Genomic DNA, 20050 nt, shown 5'->3' on the forward strand with positions numbered 1-20050 from the left:
ATTCACAAAGCGCAGTGCTTCTCGCGCGTGCGCAGTGGGCACACGGCTGTCACAGCCGGGTGCCCACACTAAAGATGTCGGCGCGGGAAGACTGTACAGCGCTGGACCGAGGAACAGGTAAGGTCCTTCTGCAGAGAAGAGCTGAGCGGCTGGCCTAGTATTCTGACACAGTGGAAATACCGGACCGGCCGCTCCATATTCACTCCATAAGACGCACTGACATTTTCCCCCCTTTTTTGGGGGAAAAAAGTGAGTCTTAAGGATAAAATATGGTGTGTGTATATATATATATATATATATATATATATATATATATATATATATATATATACACAGTATATACCAATATTATTTAGAAATATTGAAGCACCTAGTGGCTGACGTTTGCGTCAGCTGAGGCTTGAACATCCAACTGATAGGACTTGGAAAATGTGTAAAATCTGGGCTGCAGATGCTTGATGCTGAAAAGCCCAGGAGACAGCAACAGCCCTGGTGGAACCCTTTTTCTTAAGAGTGAATACCTTGCAAATGAGCCATTTAATTAACCTGGAAATGGGCATCCTCTGTGATGTTCTTCAGGTAGAACCAAAAGGAACCCTGTCGTGCCCAAAAGAAGCCACACCTGCCAAGTAGACTCTCACACCCCTAACCACATCCAAACAATGTAAGGCAATATCCTTGCCATGTTTTGGGGCAAGACAGAGTGAAGAGAGAACAATGTTCTCAGTGAGGTGGGAAGAGGAGACCACCTTATGTAAAACCACCTTGTCCTTGTGCAAAACAAGAAATGGCTCCTTACAAAAGAAAGCTGCTAACTTAGAAACATGCCTGAAAGATGTTACAACAACCAAAAAGGCAACCTTAAAGGGTGGTCTTCCAAACAAATGTCAGTTTAAAATCAGTTTAAAGTGAGGTCTCTGAAGAACAGAGTGCACCAGGTAGAGATCCCAAGGTGACTCAGGAGTTCGAATTTAGGGAATTATATGAGTCACTCCCTGTAAAAAAAAGTTTTGGTAAGGGCTTGCAAAGCAAGTTTTTTTGAAGAGGATTTATAAGGCAAAAAAACTGTCCCTTGAGGGTATATAGGGACAGAAGCTAGTCAAGACCAGATTAAGGAAAGGCCAAAATACAAGTGATAGAAGTATTTCTTAGGGTTAAGCCTTCTGTCCTTGCACCGTGCAAAGTGAGTCTTCCATGTGCAATGGTAAAGCTTGCAGGAGTTAGATTTTCTTACTCTGAAGAAGATGGGAATAATCAAATCAGAGATACCCATATGCTTACAGTCATGCTATTAAAGACAGTGACTGAGAAGCAGGATGGACAGGGTTCCTTGGGACAATAGGTCAGGTCTGTTTCGAAGAGGCTAAGACTTGTACACCAGAAGTTTGGGTATGTCTATTTAAAAACTTAAATGGTTTAAAAAAGAAAACTATTGGTCTGGAGGAGAACAGGAGTTGGCACCTAAGGACACTATCAAAAAGGGGAGACAAACAGAGGGGGCAGGTACTTCTTTTCCCCTAGCTCCCTGTTCCTCTTTCCTTCTAAATACTCTCAAACTCCCTTCTCTTTCTTCCCTTCCCACCTGTCTCAACTGTCCCTTCTCAATTAAACGTATCCTCTATTCTCCTCCTCCTTCCCAGTCTCTCTATTGTTTGATCTTTTAAACACATCCCATTTTTCCCACCTTTCTCAAAATCTCTCCATTTTATCTTCCTCCCTATGGTAGAGTTCCTCCATCCTATGACCCTACTTATCCAATTCTTTATTTTCGGTACGTCTTTTTCCTGCCAAAATCTGGGTATAAGTCCCTTCGCTGCATTTATAAGGTGGAATATCACCAAATTCTTATATTTTTCTACTGTGCTCTCTGTTTTATGAAATAGACATGTACCTGGGTCTTTTGGGACATTGAACCTAGTTATCTCCTGTATTTGATGAATTATTTCCCCCCAATATTCCTGGATTTTGGGACATTCCCACCATATACTGTTTGTGCCATTGTGCCCTTAATCCCGCATCCCCTCCAACCCATAGGTGATTTATTTGCTCGTTGCTTATGTGTCACACTCTAACATTTTTAGCTATACCAATTGCCATACCTTTAGCACGCTTAATTGGTGAATCTGCAAAATACCAGATTGGGTAATATCTAGAGTAAAGCTTCACATTAGTTTCCTGTAATAAGTGAGTCTCCTGCAGAAACGCTATTGTAATAGATCATTGTTGTAATTCTCTAAGGATCTTATGCCTTTTCCCTGGGCTATTCAGCCCCTAACATTATAAGTCATAAAATTAACCTCCTCCATTTCCCATATATATATTTTTTCCTTCCATCTAATTTCTTCTCAACGATAGTACCATCATCCCTCCAAAGGAACACGGAGCTAACCCCTAAATAATTCCCCTTCCCCCCCACCTCCCTCTAGGCACGTAACTTGCCTTTGAATCGTTTGTGATCCTAGTCCCACTATCGATTCCGTGCTGGGGTGGAACTCTGACCACACATGCCCAACATGACCGCGTTCCTCCTCCCTAGGCTACATGTCGGAATGTATATGCAACTCCCTATTTCCAGCCTTTCTTATAACATTTTTGATTTTACCTAGAGGACAAGGGGAAGAACAGGGAGAAAAAAAAGAAGGGAAATCCTCTACAGACTTTCAAAAATCCTTCTCCCGTCCTCCCCCTCCTCCCCTATTTTATCTCTGGTGCTTTTTCCCCTTAGGGGCTAACTGCCAATTCTCTTTTTCTATTCCCCTATTCTCAATTACCCACTCTCCCCAGTCTGTGTATTTTTGTATCTTAAAGACTATTGACATAAAGGCATAGGATGTACGCATGTCCACCTAATTCACTTTATTATATGATTTTATCTGATACTGCACTGCAAATGAAAATTTACCACTAGAAGATTTAGCACTATGTGGCACTGAGTCACTTAGTTATATATAGCTTTAATATACAGGTGAAACTCAAAAAATTAGAATATCGTGCAAAAGTTCATTTATTTCAGTAATGCAAAAGGTGAAACTAATATATGAGATAGACTCATTACATGCAAAGCAAGATAGTTCAAGCCATGATTTGTCATAATTGTGATGATTATGGCTTACAGCTCATGAAAACCCCAAATCCACAATCTCAGAAAATTAGAATATTACATGCAATCAATAAAACAAGGATTGTACATAGAACAATATTGGACCTCTGAAAAGTATAAGCATGCATATGTACTCAGTACTTGGTTTGGGTCCATTTTGCAGCAATTACTGCCTCAATGCGGCGTGGCATGGATTTATCAGCCTGTGGCACTGCTGAGGTGTTATGGAAGACCAGGATGCTTCAATAGCGGCCTTCAGCTCTTCTGCATTGTTAGGTCTCATGTCTCTCATCTTTCTCTTGGCAATGCTCTATATTTTCTTTATGGGTTCAGGTCAGGTGAGTTTGCTGGCCAATCAAGCACAGTAATCCCACAGTTATTGAACCAAGTTTTGGTGCTTTTGGCAGTGTGGGGAGGTGCCACGTCCTGCTGGAAAATGAAGTCAACATCCCCATAAAGCTCATCTGTGGAAGGAAGCATGAAGTGCTCCAAAATCTCCTGCTAGATGGCTGCGTTGACCCTGGACTTAATGAAGCACAGTGGACCAACATCAGCAGATGACATGGCTCCCCAAATCAACACAGACTGTGGAAACTTCACACTGGACTTCAAGCATCTTGCAGTGTGTGCCTCTCCATTCTTCCTCCATACTCTGGGTCCTTGGTTTCCAAATGAGATGCAAAAGTTGCTTTGGACCACTGAGCAACAGACCAGGTCTGTTTTTCTTTAGCCCAGGTAAGACGCTTCTGACGTTGTTTGTTGTTCAGGAGCGGCTTGACAAGAGGAATACGACATTTGAAGCCCATGTCCAGGATCCGTCTGTGTGTGGTGGCTCTTGATGCACTACATGAGGAAAACAGATCCTTATTCCTCTCTGCTACAGCGCTGGCCAGAAGTTTTGAGAACTTGACACAAATATTAATTTCTATAAAGTTTGCTGCTTCAGTGGTTTTAGATCCTTTTGTCAGAGTTTGCTATGTTACAGTATACTGTAGTATAATTACCGTATTTTTCGCTCCATAAGATGCACTTTTTTCCCCCCAAAAAAGGGGGTAAAATGTCAGTGCGTCTTATGGAGCGAATATAAAGCGGCCGGTCCGGTATTTTTGCGGCCACCATGTCAGAATACTGGTAATAGAGATCATGTATATGAGCGCACCTACAAATGCAATGTAGCAGCTGTGCACCAGGTAACCATAAACCTAATAAAACAATAATATAAATCAAAAGATGCAGCGCTGGACAAGAAGTACTATAAGTGTATAAATAAATGAATAAATAGTTGTAAAACAAGCAGTTCATATAATAATATCAAGGTGACTTCAGGTGCTCTCATCTATTCCTATCCTCCAGGTAACAAGGTGCTGTGCGATATAGTGCAGAAGAAATGCACACTCACCAGAACGCACAGTTTAATGAGCGTTTATATATATATTTTTTCCTTGAGGTCATCGGCTGGTCAAGGCAGGGTCTGGAATCCAATGGTCTCCCTTCAGTGCTACTGGGTGTTATTGCTAGGACATCAGGATGATCCCTCGGATGTTAGCCTGTGGACTACTCCTCAAGTGGTAAGAGCGCTCCTTCACCAGCAGTGAGATGGATGGCTGTGAATTGATACTCCCCAGGGGAGTCAAAGCAGAGACATCTCCATAGTGTAGTAAGTACGTATTTAATTGAGATAAAACAAGGATAGAGATCGGTATTATGCAAGAGAAATCATGGACTAACCGTCTAATGTTAAAGATGGGCGCCGGAGCTCCACGATGCTCCGGCGGCGTGACGTCACGGCGTTCCTGGCTCCTCCTACGCGTTTCGTGCACACGCACGTCGTCTGGGGGGATTTGCCCCCAGACGACGTGCGTGTGCACAAACGCGTAGGAGGAGCCAGGAACGCCGTGACGTCACGCCGCCGGAGCTCCACGATGCCCATCTTTAACATTGGACGGTTAGTCCATGATTTCTCCTGCATAATACCGATCTCTATCCTTGTTTTATCTCAATTAAATACGTACTTACTACACTATGGAGATGTCTCTGCTTTGACTCCCCTGGGGAGTATCAATTCACAGCCATCCATCTCACTGCTGGTGAAGGAGCGCTCTTACCACTTGAGGAGTAGTCCACAGGCTAACATCCGAGGGATCATCCTGATGTCCTAGCAATAACACCCAGTAGCACTGGAGGGAGACCATTGGATTCCAGACCCTGCCTTGACCAGCCGATGACCTCAAGGAAAAAATATATATATAAACGCTCATTAAACTGTGCGTTCTGGTGAGTGTGCATTTCTTCTGCACTATATCGCACAGCACCTTGTTACCTGGAGGATAGGAATAGATGAGAGCACCTGAAGTCACCTTGACATGTCAGAATACTGGGCCGGCTGCTCAGCTGTTGTCTCCTGCAGGGCCTTACCTGTTCCTTGCTCCAGCGCTGCACAGTCTTCCCGCGCTGGCTTCTGTGACAGCCGGGTGCCCACTGCGCATGTGCTGCGCTTTGTGAATGATCCGGTGTCTTCTGGGACACATGAAAGGTCCCAGAAGGCGCCGGGCCATTCACAAAGCGCAGCGCTTCTCGCACATGCGCAGTGGGCACCCGGCTGTCACAGAAGCCGGCCCGGGAAGAAGAGGGAAAGTAACTCCGTGGAAGTGGGAGCGGGTACCTGTCAAATTCAGGTACCCGCTCCCCCTCCCTCCCCAAAGGTCAGCAGTCTCTGGTCATTCCCTTTACTGTCCGCAGTCTCTGGTCATTCCCTTTACTGTCCGCAGTCTCTGGTCATTCCCTGCACTGTCCGCAGTCTCTGGTCATTCCCTGCACTGTCCGCAGTCTCTGGTCATTCCCTGCACTGTCCGCTGTCTCTGGTCATTCCCTGCACTGTCCGCTGTCTCTGGTCATTCCCTGCACTGTCTGCAGTCTCTGGCCATCCCCTGCACTGTCCGCAGTCTCTGGTCATCTCCTGTACTATGTCCGCAGTCTCTGGTCATCTCCTGTACTATGTCCGCAGTCTCTGGTCATCTCCTGTACTATGTCTGCAGTCTCTGGTCATCTCCTGTACTGTGTCCGCAGTCTCTGGTCATCTCCTGTACTGTGTCCGCAGTCTCTGGTCATCTCCTGTACTATGTCCGCAGTCTCTTGGTCATCCCCTGTACTGTGTCCGCAGTCTCTGGTAATCTCCTGTACTGTGTCCGCAGTCTCTGGTCATCTCCTGTACTGTGTCCGCAGTCTCTGGTCATCCCCTGTACTGTGTCTGCAGTCCATTGGTTCAGAATATTTTTTTTTCTTGTTTTTCACCTCTAAAACCTAGGTGCGTCTTATGGTCAGGTGCGTCTTATGGAGCGAGGTGTGTTACAGATCTTGGAAACTATTTATAAAGTAAATGGGAATCCTTTCTCTGGGGACGAATGTAAAAGAAGTATAAACGGAAAGGTATTGACATAGAGGAAAGTAGTTTTAAATTTAGCTTAAGACCCTTGGAACACAATGGAGGTCCTATTAATTATATCTATATTTGTAATTGTGTTATTCGTAAAAAAACATATTTTAAAATCTGGTTTGGGTTCTTATATAAACATCCCTCCACCTCTAGAAATAGATTTCCCCAATATTGGGGGTTGGGGGACAAATAGAACATATATTCACCCCCCTCTAATAATCTTATTATACTGTGTTTGATGGCAGGGGCTAGTTGGGCCTGTGCCGTCTTTGTGCAACCCCAGTGGTTCCCTATCAACGATCAGCCTCTGTGTGATGACACAGAAGCACATTTGGTATGCTATACAAGATGGTGTCATGTACATGCTATAAGTTGATGAATATGTATATCCAAAAAGCATGTATGAAAAAATTTACATATTTTAATGATATTGTTCTCTATTTCAGAGTGATACAATTTCCCTGAAGAAGATATGTGAATGTAACAAATGCAAAAAACATTGGATCTCTCATCATGTAGACAAACTGTTAATCAGAGAGTATTTGGTTGTACAGTAGAAACCAATTCTTGGTGTACCACTTGCTACAAGTATACTATACAAGTAATGACACGGTGACATAAATCTTTTGTAATAATTAATTTTATTGAAGGATATGTTAAGGATTTTAATAACATTTTTTTATAATAAATATTCACAAAAGTTTTTTTGGTTGCCCTTAAACTCCCATTAGAGGAATATAGTACCGGTGTATCAAGTATTTGAAAGGGATGGTGGCAACCTCTATCCATAACTGAGCTGATTTTATGTTTAGTGTTAATATGCTAGTCAATCCATGCAAGCATGCTAGCTCATCTCACACTACCCTCTCCCTAGATTGAACATGCTGCTGTCCAAGGGTGTCTATGTTGCTCCTATATCCAGAGTGGTAATACCCTAAGACAGGAAGTGTGGTATTAGCCAGGTTAAAAAACAAAACAAAAAAGAAAACAATTGCAGCCACCATATTCAAGGATTGCTATACTGCAATATAATACATTTTTGTTTTGGGGTTTATTACTGCTTTAAGCCACCCAAGGGAACGGTCCTCTTTGCTGCCTGTTCATTTTCTGCACCTGGTGTACGACTCCTAGTAATGGGCAGCATTACCCCACTGGTTCTAACTGATCTTCAATCAAAGTTGTGTCCCTCAGTGAATGTAAGAAAAAAGTAGTATGGAAACACATAAAACCAATGTTCACAGGCCTTAACAAAAAAGCTCAAATTATTTCTTATGGGATTCAATAAAACACACAAACTGCCTCCTCTGTAGCATAAAATATCTCCTCTTTCTCATTAGCAGTAGCTGAAAGTGATCTACATCAGAGGCTTAACAAGTTAAGGTGTCTGAAGTTAACACTATCCTCGAACCTCTCGTATATTGTTCTGTTACTGTATTGTCTCATGTACTGTCCCCCACTATATTGTACAGCGCTGAGCAAACTTTTTGGTGCTATATAAATACTGTATAATAATAATAATAATAATCTGTGCCTATGGCAACCTAATTCTGCCTTCCAAACATAAGGAGAAACAAATGCGGCAGCACAGGTAGTTCTTTTTTTATTTGCTAACACTCTTTTATATTACTTTTTAAATCTTTTAGGGCCATGCTTGTTCACCAATGAAGTAGTAGATTCCTTTCAGCAAGTGAAAATGAGAAAATGAAAAGGAGACTCAAGAATTTCCCATTCTCCAGAAACCAATAAATAAGACCCAGATTGTTCATGAGCCGATTTCTTTGCAGACAATGTAACTTTTCTAATCACTGAAAGGAGAAGTATGGTTAAAGCTCTTTTGGCCCTACTTCTCCTGTGTGTCACAGGAGTGTATTTCACTCTGCACGCCTGTGACCCATATTCAGCCTACAGTGGGCTAAAGTACGCTGGCAGCTGCCGTCACTCAGCTGGTCCAGGCTCTGGAGAGATCCTGACTTTAATGTCAGGATCAACCCAGATGTCTGACCAGCAGCTGGCTCAGCCTCTCAGCGTGCTGTTAAGAGCTTGAGCCAGCCGCTCCTGCTCACTCCACAGCCTGGCACTCCACTGAGTGCTGGAAGGGCAGAGCAGAGAGCTGGTGACTGACAGTCATCAGCTCTCTGCTCACTGAAGACTGAGAACTGAGCAATCAGTGATTTTTGATTAAACAACATACATATGAAAGCGCTGCCCAAATACACTTGATAAGAAATGTCATGCACTAGATAACCATTATACATAATTTCAATAAAATAAATAATGTCCTTGATGTGAAAATAATTGATAAATTGGTGCATGTGCTTCTTCCACAAACAATAGGTGATTCGTGCTCTGTGCTCCCCACCTGTGTGCCCACCAGCTATATTGGACTCTTATAATGAAACAAGTGTCATTCACGCATTGGTGGGGCATGTGGAGTTCTGCTGAATGTAGTCCTCCTGGTTTGAATTATGCTTGCCATCCTCAGTCATCCCGACATGGTACCATAATGTGGAGTATGCGCATGCAAAGAATGGAGGAAGGCATCCAAATAGTGTGATTCCATTTATTAAATAAAAGTAGATCCATATATGTTGCACTCACATGTTCCCAGAGTCAAAACAGCATAAACACCTGCTTGGAAAGCAGTACACTGCTTGTGTGCTCCAAACACTGATAGTGACATCACCACGGTCCTTACCTAATGCATTTCGCCCCTCCCACTGGGCGTCCTCAGATTGCTCAGTTTTTGGTCTAGAGGCAGCGGGGGACAGATTCAGCATCGGACCAATGCTACATCCACCTAGGTGAGTACGAATGTTGGTTTTGCTTAAGGCTTGGTTCACATATGTGCGGATGGTGCCGCTGCGGATCTGCACAAAAATCTGTGCAGTCGTACCACCCACACAGAAGAATGCAGACCCGCGGGTGGGTGCTATTAATTATAATGGAACGCCGCACACACTGAAAATCACAACTGCACTGGGAACTAAGGTTCCCGTGTGGGCTGCATTTTCGGAAGAAATGCAGGGACTTCTTCCCTGCGTGTCCCAGGACACGGGAGTCCATTCAAATGCCCGCAGGAAAGAGAATATGTGAACCAGGGGTAAATGCCGCACTTTTAATTTCTTCAGCTGAATGAAGCAAGGTATACCAGAAGCAATTTAAAACCCCGATTAACCTTTCAATTAGTACAATATATATATATATTTCAAGAAGAATGTTAAATAGATAAGGTAAATGAGTACAAGGCAACTATACAGTCACAGTTTAAAAAAAAAAAAAAAAAAAGAATTTCCATGGAATTCTCACTTCGGAAGTTTATTTTTTCCCAAACAATCGCAACTGTTGCTCCTGCAAACAAACAAAATGAAAATTATAATAAATCAGCCTTGTAGGTTATATGCTTTACAATTTTTATTCATATATATACTATGAATAAGCAAGCAGCTGACTTCTAGCTTTCTGTACTGTCTGCGGTCCTAACACAGCATGTTTCATAGATCTTAGAAGCACAAGTGGCTTAGTCACTAATCCATACAAAGCGTTGCACTTACATGTTATTCTGTAAGAAGATCTGTAAGGCCACATTTACATGTTTACAGCCAGAGTAGCATGGTAACTGTACCTCCATACTGAATGACCAGGCATGCATACAATAAAACCCACAAATTAGATCACCAAAGGTGTTGGTGCTTTGAATGCTTTTATTAGTATGTATTCATAGCATGTAGACACCCTTGAGGTTTTATTAGAAACATGCACATGTCTGTAGCCACACATGCTTGTCACATAGGGAGAGATTTATTAAAACTGATGCACAAAGAATCTGGTGCAGCTGTTCATAGTAACCAGTCAGCTGCCAGATTTTATTGTCAAAGCTTAATTGAACAAGCTGAAGTTACATATGGGCAGCACAGTGGCTAAATGGTTAGCATTTCCACCTGGCAGTACTAGGGTCGTTGGTTCAAATCCCAACCACGGCACCACCTGCCTGGAGTTTGCATTTTTTCCCGTGCCTGTGTGGGTTTCCTCCAGGTACCCTGGGTTCCCCCCACACTCCAAAGACATGCTGGTAGGTGAATTGGCTCCTGTCTAAATTGGCCCTAGTATGTGTATGTATGAATGTGAGTTAAGGACCTTAGATTGTACGCCCCTTGAGGGTTAGGGACTGATATATATATATATATATATATATATACATACATACACACACATACATACAGTATATATAAAGCACTGTGTAAATTGATGGCGCTATATAAGTACCTGAAGAAAATAAATAAATAATACCCGTTGATTGGTTACTATACACTGCTGCACCTGATTCTGTGTGCACCAGTTTTAGTAAATCTCCCCCACAGTCTGACAGATTCCATACATAAAATGCCATTAAAATGGGGGTTAATAATGCTCAACACTGCGCAAAAGAGAATCTTATTTAATTAAAGTCAGCACTGTAAAGTTCACATGCTATGCTGAGGATTAATTGCAAAGTGGTAACAGATGTAAGCTTATAATTCATTTTAGGGGAAAGGTAAGCACTTGTATCTGAGCCAACATTGTCAACATTTCTAATCTGTTATTACTGCAGCATTGGCAATGGAAGAGTAATTTATGTGCCTCCTCCCAAACACATACTAGCAGGATACAAGCACAGCAGACAGCAGCATTGTCAGTCTGGGGGGGGGGGGGGGGTGTTAGCTGGTTCAGAATCTCATGCACTTCTGCCTAAGTGCACGAGATTCTAAGTGAACCAGCTTTAGTAAATAAACCCCAGAAGAAGAATTATTAAACTTGGAGTCTCCAAGATCACCCAGGTGGATTTCCTACCTCGAGAAGTAGTTTCTTATGCAAAGGAGACACAGACGCCGGTCACTACACATCAGGCAGCAGGCCTGCTGAATTGAATATTCTTCGAGTATCCCTGTACCTGTCTACCTACTGACCTGGAGGGGTTTCTAGTGAAGATACTGGGTCGGCATAATACCTGTTACAGCAAGGAAACTAGACCACCAGGAGGTTCCATATTAGAAGGATCAAGGAGAGATCCATAAGGCTCTATGGCCCTTAGGGGTTGATGAGTGGAGGTGAGAGGCCACTGCAGCCATTTTTTGGAGAGCACCTATTGGTGGGTCATGATTGTGTATGCATGTTATAGAAGAGGGGAGCACTGCAGTTGTGTCTACACGTTCACTCACATTGTTGGACTTAGATATACATCTGTGCTATACTTGGTACATATGACAAGCACCTATCCCTCCACAGGGATCCACGTGTTTTTGGGCTATAGTCCCAACTGTGGGGACAAAGGGTCACCTCTATTTTGATCCCTCCATGGGATTGGGTTCACTGTAGTCAACTATTAGGTCTGCTGTGACCTGAGTTGTGTTTGGAGCACATAGTGTCACCGTTATCAATTTATTTATTGTGTATATTCTTTTATTATGCATTTTATCTGATACTGAGCGCTACACCATTTTCTTTATTTATACTAATACCCAGGTCGGTGCCTTTCTCCTGCAGACAGACAAGGATTGATAGTGGAGTTCGTTATATATGTGTTATATATGTATATATATGTATTGTTTATTAGCAGGTATTTCATGCATATTAGTAAATGTTTATATTCCTCCCTCTTTTAAGATGGAGGTAATAAGACATTTGTTGGAACTTCTGGTAGTGGGGGATTTCAACATGGTGATGGATGTTCGGATGCATAAGTTTCCCCCTGGGAGGAGGGCAGGGTAGGATCTGTATACACCATTACATAGGGTACTGGTTGAGTTGGGTCTGAAGAATATGTGGCGGGTACGCCATCCAGCAGACCAGTTTTTTTCATGTTATTCTAGTACTTACTCTACACTCTCCAGAACAGACTTGGCATTTGGAAATGAAAGCTTTTTACCATTGGTTACGGATATAAGATACCTAGCTAGAGGGGTGTCAGATCACTCCCTCCTGGCTCTGTCAATGGGGTTGGGGGGGTGTCAACAGTTAAGGAATTGGAAGGCAAATCCTTTTGGTAAAACCTGATTACACATTAAAGGAATTTATGATAGATACTCTAGGGGAGTTTCTACATTATAATAGAACTTCAGCACCTCAGGGAATGATATGGAACTCACTTAAGGCCTATCTTAGGGGGCTAATTTCTAAGATAAAGAAAGCCACAAAAGATTGAAGTTATCAATCATGAAAGGTGGCTGAAGTGGAAAAATATATGTAGAAGATCCATCCCAAGACAATTTAATTGATCTGAGATACATCAGATGTACCATACGATAACCTTAAAAAGGGCTGTGAATATAAGGTTTTTATGAGGCAGTGACATTATGAGGAGGGAAAAGGTACAGGACATATGTTGGCCCTTTTGGTGACGGCTCATAATGCATCTACTACAATGTCATCTATGGAGACTCGTTCAGGGAAGGGACACCACATGTCCTTCTGAAATATTGGATACATTTAAAAACTATCATTTAGATTTATATAGTTCTAGAACCCTAGAGGGAGAAAGAGAGATGTAGGACATCTTTCAGTGCCTACAGATTACATCCCATCTTAGATGAAGAAAGGTAAATGTTGGAAGCCTGCATCTCTATTGAAGAACTTCAGTGTGCAGTGGCAGCTTCTGCTAAGCATAAAGCACCAGGTCCAGATGGGCTGCCAACTGAAATATACAAGCATTATGGAGAAATACTACTTCCAGAGCTTTTGAGTGTTAAACTGGGCACCTGATAAGGGAGAGTTACCACCACCTATGACCGAAACTACGATCACAATGATACATCCTGTTTCCCTTGAACAGGATGTCTACTCACAAACAGCACATGATATTAAGCTAATCAATATCCACAGTGACCCACACACACTGGTCTACTGCAACAAACAAGGTGGCTCTGAAGAAGAGGGCACCTTACCTAAAAAAAGTCAGACATTGGAAGGGTCTTCCCTACGCAAAGATTGCCGCACTGGACTAGGGTGTGCGAGTTACTGTGGATATTGATGAGCTTGATATCATGTGCTGTTTGTTAGTAGACATCTGTTCTATTTCTTTAACCACTTCCCGCCCGCCTGCAATGCACCGCGGATAGGCAGTATCTGCATGCGTACGGGTACATCGCTTTGCTTTTCTGGGTTTAGAACTGGCACTGTCATTTGTTGTAGGAGGTGTATGTCAGCAGGTCTCGGCCAGTGATTTTGGCTGGGACTCTGCTGATCTACAGCAAATGGAGATGCAGAGCTGTGCCTGTATTTGTAAATACAGGCACAGGATCTAGCTGGTTCTTTTGTTCCAGAGAGAGAAGAAAGACATCACACGTGAGTAAAAGCAGCACACTGCAGCCACACACGATAGAGCCATTTTAACCCCATTGATTGCCACATTTAACCTTTTGATTGCCCCCTGCCACCCTGCCAGTGCCATTAGTACAGTGTCAGTGTACAATATTTTTCACTGAACACTGTATTAGTGCCACTAGTGATGTCAGATAGCATCAGGGTCAGTTAGCGTCCCTCCCCAGCTAGGGTCAGCTAGTGTTAGATTGCCCGCACATGTTTGCACTCACGCTATAGCTCGTTGACCACCGTCATTACTGGTATAGTGTTTGTATGGATCAATATATTGATCACAAACAAAACTATACCAGTGCTCCCTTAGTATTAGTGTCCCCAAAAAAGCAGTGTTAGCAGGATCATCCGCATTCGCTGCCAGCACTAGCATTTAGCCCCAACACTCCCAACCCCACCCCTAACAGGAAGTGCAGTGTCAGTATAATTTCTGATCACTGTCACCTGTAATACATTGCACACAAAATCCCAGTGTTCACAGAATCAGGCCTGATCTCTGTTAGCACTTGTCGGTAAATTTTTTTGTAGCGATTCAAGCAGTCCCTGACAGCCAGGTGCTCTTTTTTCCATGCGTCGCACTAGTTGCTTGTAAATTTAGAGTCCAAAATGTACAACCAAAGGTATACTAGTGAAGAGGCCTACAGGTTTCTGAGCATGTCAGGTGAGAGCGAAGGGGAAAACTCCCTGACACAATCAGCCTCAGAATTTGAACCTGTAGAAAGCAGCGGCACTCTAAGAGGTAGCTCGGACGATGGAGAAGAGGTCCCTGTTAAGATCAGGTATACCCGACCCCAGGACGCTGAAGTGCTAGGATTACATGACTTGTCTCATATTCAGCAGAGTGCCAGTACTAGTGTTGCACTACCTGTTGGTGAACTAACAAGCACCAGCGGCCTAGTATATCCTGTTTTTATTATACCAGCACTGCAGTATCACTTGGTGACGTGGCGAGTCCCATAAGTGCAGTACAAGCTGGTGAGGTGGCGAGCACAAGTAGTGTCCCGCAGCCACCAAGAATTCACACACAGGACCATAGAGCCACTAGTATCCTTCCGGACATGCTTGCAAATCCTGATTGGCAGCCCACAGATTCTGCAGCACCCGTACTTCCCCCATTCACTGTCCAACCCAGAATTCAGGTGGAAACAGCAAATTTAACTACTCCCCTTGATTTTATGGAGCTGTTTTTCACAGAAGATTTGTACAATTTAATTGTGGGCCAAATCAATTTATATGCTCAACAATATATTGCCACAAACCCAAATTCAAACCTTCCCAGACCATTCGCATGGAAACCCATTAAGTTTTCCGAATGTAAAAAATTTTTGGGCCTAACCCTCAACATGGGCATTACAAAAAATAATAATTTGCTGTTGTATTGGTCCACAGACCCGATTCATCATATGCCTGTGTTCTCTGCTGCCATGACCAAGCATAGATACGAGACGATAATGCGCTTCATACATTTCAGTGATAACACACTTTGTCATCCTCGGGGTGACAATGAACATGACAGGTTCTACAAAATTCAGCCCCTCAAACCACCTCACTTCACTAAGAAATTTGCAGAAGTGTATACGCCCCAGCAAAACATCTGCATGGATGAGTCCCTCATTCACTTTACTGGCCACCTTGCATTCAAACAGTACATCCCCAGCAAGCGTGCCAGTTATATGTTCAAATTGTATAAGCTCTGTGAGAGGGCCACAGGCTATACGTACAAATTTAGGGTTTATGAGGGAAGATAAAGTGAAGTAGAGCCCCCCAACTGCCCAGACTACATGGGGAGCATGCGCGCGCACCTGCTTGTGTGAGTGTTGACACTGTGCCAGTATGTAAACAGCGGTTCCACCATGCATGTGAGGTATCGCCATGTCAGATCAAGGGCAGTAATTCTAGCACTAGACCTGTTCAGTAAATCTAAAATGGTATCTTTAAAGCGTTGCCTATGGATATTAAAAATGTATGCAGTTTGTTGCCATTGCACAGGGCATGCACAGTTTTAAAGCAAGTCATGTTTGGTATCTATTTACTCGGCATACCACCATCTTTTATATTGTACCAAATAATTGGGCAATATATTGTGTTTTTGTGCATTAAAAGTAAAAAAAGTGTATTTTTTAAAAAACATCTGTGTTTGAAAAATCGTGAGTACTATGCGACATAAAAACTTGCAGCACCCACCATTTTATTCAATAGGGTGTCTGCTTTAAAAAAATATATAATGTTTGGGAGTTCAAAGTAATTCCTATCAAAAAATACAGATTTTTTTCATGTGAACAAAAAGTGTCAGAAAAGGCTTGGTCTTCAGGTGGTTAGAAGAGTGAGTGATGCATGGCATAAACTTCTAATGCTGGGCATAAAATTGTGATATGATAGAAGCGGTGATATGATTGGAAATCTCCTGATCGTGAGTAGAGTTTAGGAGCTTTTTCCTTAGCCACTTTCAGGACACGCGCTCTTGGCACAGCTGTTTATTTTCTGGTACGCATATATGCGGCCTCTCGGTGTTACGGCCCACCCGCCGAGAGGCCACATCTGTGTACCGCCGGCGTCAAGAGGTTAAAACTAGAAACATGCCCATGGTCCTTTTTATTTGCACAGTCAAATTTTCAGAACAAGCTTTCAGGGTATACCCCCCCCCTTTTTTTAAGGTCAAAGCAGTAAAAGGCGGCACAATACCCAGGAAGCTTGCCCTGAAAATTTAACTGTTCGTGCAAAAAAAAAAAAACTATCACAGACAGTACTCAATTGTGTTCTTGCAAGTGCACTAATAAGTCTACAATCACTTTAACTCTGCTAGGATATATAATACAGATTCTCTAGTGACCTCTAAAGGCTAAATTCTACCACGCAACTCTAATTTAAAAAATAGGTTCTACTGAAGGCGAGTATATCCAATAGCTTTCCTCCTGAACTCCTTAGGGTGGTGTCCAAAACCTGGCTTAATATTGTTAATGACATAGGTGAGAAAGAAATGTCAACAAATGACTTTTACTGATAAAAGATGATGGGAAACACCACAGAGGTGGGTTTAACTGTAGCGAACAATGATAACTTGATGTTATGTTAAAGTAGTTGCCTAGCACAATCAGAAAACAGAAAATTAAGTATTTAAAAGAATGTATACATTTTATTGTGAGTTAACTCAGCTTTTGTGCTATCAGATACAAGTGTGTGTAATTTTCCTCTTTGTAAATGTATGCTTTTCTTTTAATGGACGTATACTGTATATGAAGTTTTGATTTATGATACTGCATGTATTGGTATTACATTAATTATTAGGGTGGATTTACGAAAGGCAAAAAGAGCGGTCTGCTGATTTCCATCATCCAATCACGTGCAAGCATAAATGTTGTGGGTTAGTTTTTTAATTTTCCTTGCACCTGATTGGGTGAAGCTTTACTACATTTACTGACCTCTGGGAAAATGGGTGAAGCTTTACTACATTTACTGAGCTCTGGGAAAAATGAGTGCAACAGCATTTCAAAGTGCACAGCCTATTTGCCATTAGTAAATCTATTCCATTATTTCTTTAATTAAGGAAGGAATTTGACTTTCCAAGGACTTGCATGAGATAAAGTTTATTGCATTATAACTATATTTGACAGTGAATATTGGTATCATTTGACAGAGTAAAAACTCTTATGTGCTTTTTCCAGACTTCTGCAAGGGAAAAACAGGGCAACACTATCATCCATTATAAATAATACATATACACTACTCTGCTTACATAAATGTCTAAGTACACATAATTCTACACAATATTCTCACTGACTGCAAATGATAAATAAATCAGTAAATAATTTAATGTTTCTCTGTTTTGGCAATTAGAGGCCCTAACAGCAGTATGGGTATACAAACAAATTGCAAAAAAAACAAAAACAAAAAAAAAAAAACAGTTGTAAAGCACAGTGGTGTCCTGAAGCCAACAAAGCACTACTGAAATGAAGAGGATAAAATGGGACACAGCAAAAAAACACTGACACCTCCTTATCTTTGAGTTTCACCTTCTTTTATACTTCTGATGTTGAGGATTCTTGCAACTCCAATCTTTTGAAATCTTCAATTCTCTTTCCTATGACATCTCTTATTAACACTGGAAGAAAATTAAAACTGTCAGTGCATTGCTCTGAGTTCTTATGTTATGAGGCAATTGTGATTGTTACAAAACAAATGCAGTAAGCTCTGGTTCACACCAGTGCAACATTTCATGCGATTTGACAGTTTTAAATCGTATGACAACCCGCACCCTATTTTTGATAATGGAATCCTTCAAATAAGTGCAACTCTGACTTGGCGGTTCCGCACCGATTTGAAAAAAAGCTTCCTGCACAAATTTTTTGAGATTTCAGGCGACTTGCATAGACATATGTGTATAAAGTCGCACAGATGTCAGCCAAGTGAAGTTGCACGATTTCAAATTCAAATTCAGTGCGAAAGGAAAAAACAAAGTTTTTTAGGTTATTTTCTTTCCAGGTCAAATGTTTTTCATTCACATAGATTAGTGTAGCCACTTGTCATGGGACATAAACAATAGTGGCAATTACGACAGTGATTCTTTGCTTCCACAGGGACCATCCAGTTAAAGAATATGCATACTTATATTAGTTCACAATGGACTAATGTTACTATGCAAAAATATGCATCTTTGGAACTCAGCTTTCAATTAGGCTCCATGCACAATGGGCGTTTAATAATGCTGGGAACGTTAGCTGCGTAAAGTCACGTTAAAAACGCAAGTTTTTAGCGTTTAGGGGGGGTTTTTTAGCATTTGCGTTTTTTAGCATTTGACACCCCCCAATTTTTTTTTGGGCTCAAAAAATAGTCCAAAAAACACCAGTTTGCCACGTTTTACTTCATTTTGCTGCGTTTTTCAACGTTAGTGCATTTTTACAGCTAAAAAAACTCCTCTAGAAACACACTAGTCCTGGGTTTTTTTTCCAGACAAAAAATGCCCCTGCTAAAAAAAACGCTCATTACAGTCTATGTGTGCATGGTCACATAGGATAATATGCTGGGAATTTACTGGCTGTAGAAAAAATGCCAAAAGCCAAAAACAGCAGCTGTAAAAACGTCCAGTGTGCATGAGGACTTATAGTTAAAATCTTGTGGGCTAAGTCACAATTTGCTTTCTTAGTGAATCTAGCCTTAGAAAAACTTCCTCGCTTTTTCTCTACCTAGTTTAAAATTTTGTCCTTCCAACTACAAAAATGTATTTTCACTTTACTGATTGTATTTTTCACAATATATTATAACACCCCCCCCCCCCCCCAAAAAAGCCAACAGGGAGAGATATACCACAATAGGTTTGCGGACCTGAAAACTTCACTGGAGGGATCTTACCATGGGAGTACTTTACTACTTTCTTTTAGTGGTTGTGTATGAAAACCTTAATAATAAACTTCTTTATTTTGCTCCCTTTTGATCTCAGATATATTTTTGAAATATCTTTTTATTAAGTGCAAAAAAAATATTGTTTAACAGAGCTGTCCTGTGTCCTCTGCACACTTCCGGTGTAAAAATTGTAACTCCCCATAGATGTTAAAATAATTTCCTAATAAGGTTGGAGACATTTTTATGTACAATCAGTAGTTGAATCCTGGTCCAGGTAGTGTATAACAGTCCTGCCCACTTACATTTGACGATAGCTGGAGATGGAAGCTTTTCTGCCAATATGCCTATTTACCTGTTGTATGTCACCAAAGACCTGCATCAGACTAGCTCCCTAGAGGCTATAACTCTGACCACCTCACACCTTGCCAGTTGCAGCAAGCCATCCATACAAAGATAAGAGGGGAGGGAGCTGTGATTTTACTTTGAGTACAAAATTCCCATTTCCTCTATTGTCCATTGAGGGACACAGCTTGATAGTAAGAGACATAGGGATGTCCAAAAGCAGGCCAAACTGAGGGGCAGGCACAGTAACACAGGTGAACCAGCCCAGCAAGAAAAGATCAAAAGGAAAATGCAAGGTTATCAAACAGCTCTTTCAGAAACTTTTGACTGAAGCTAGTATCTGTGGAGGCAGGCACATCGATGGTGTAGTACTTCTAAAAAGCCATAAGAGCAGGTCCAAAAAATCTAACGCACAGAAGTCCAATGACGTAGATTCCAAGAAACACTCACAGCTTTACTGTATTGGGCTGTAATAGGAAAGGGAGGCACTT

At 41.8% G+C, this 20050-nt stretch overlaps 1 protein-coding gene across 1 annotated transcript in view; it reads right to left on the minus strand.

The window, feature by feature from the left end:
* Positions 1 to 7157: 7157 nt before the first annotated feature.
* The window catches only part of RSPH3 (radial spoke head 3), an 85157-nt gene continuing 72264 nt past the window's right edge, over positions 7158 to 20050 (minus strand). The window contains exons 9-10 of the mRNA XM_089676288.1: positions 17891 to 17979; positions 7158 to 9881 (exon numbers count right to left, since the gene is read on the minus strand). Of these exons, the coding sequence (XP_089532414.1) occupies positions 17897 to 17979 (83 nt within the window). The 3' untranslated portion in view covers positions 7158 to 9881; positions 17891 to 17896. The remainder of the gene's footprint in view (positions 9882 to 17890; positions 17980 to 20050) is intronic.

The sequence above is a fragment of the Staurois parvus genome, unplaced genomic scaffold (genome assembly GCF_062004578.1).
Source record: "Staurois parvus isolate SC_StPar_1 unplaced genomic scaffold, SC_StPar_1.0 ptg000165l, whole genome shotgun sequence".
NCBI classification, from domain to species: domain Eukaryota; kingdom Metazoa; phylum Chordata; class Amphibia; order Anura; family Ranidae; genus Staurois; species Staurois parvus.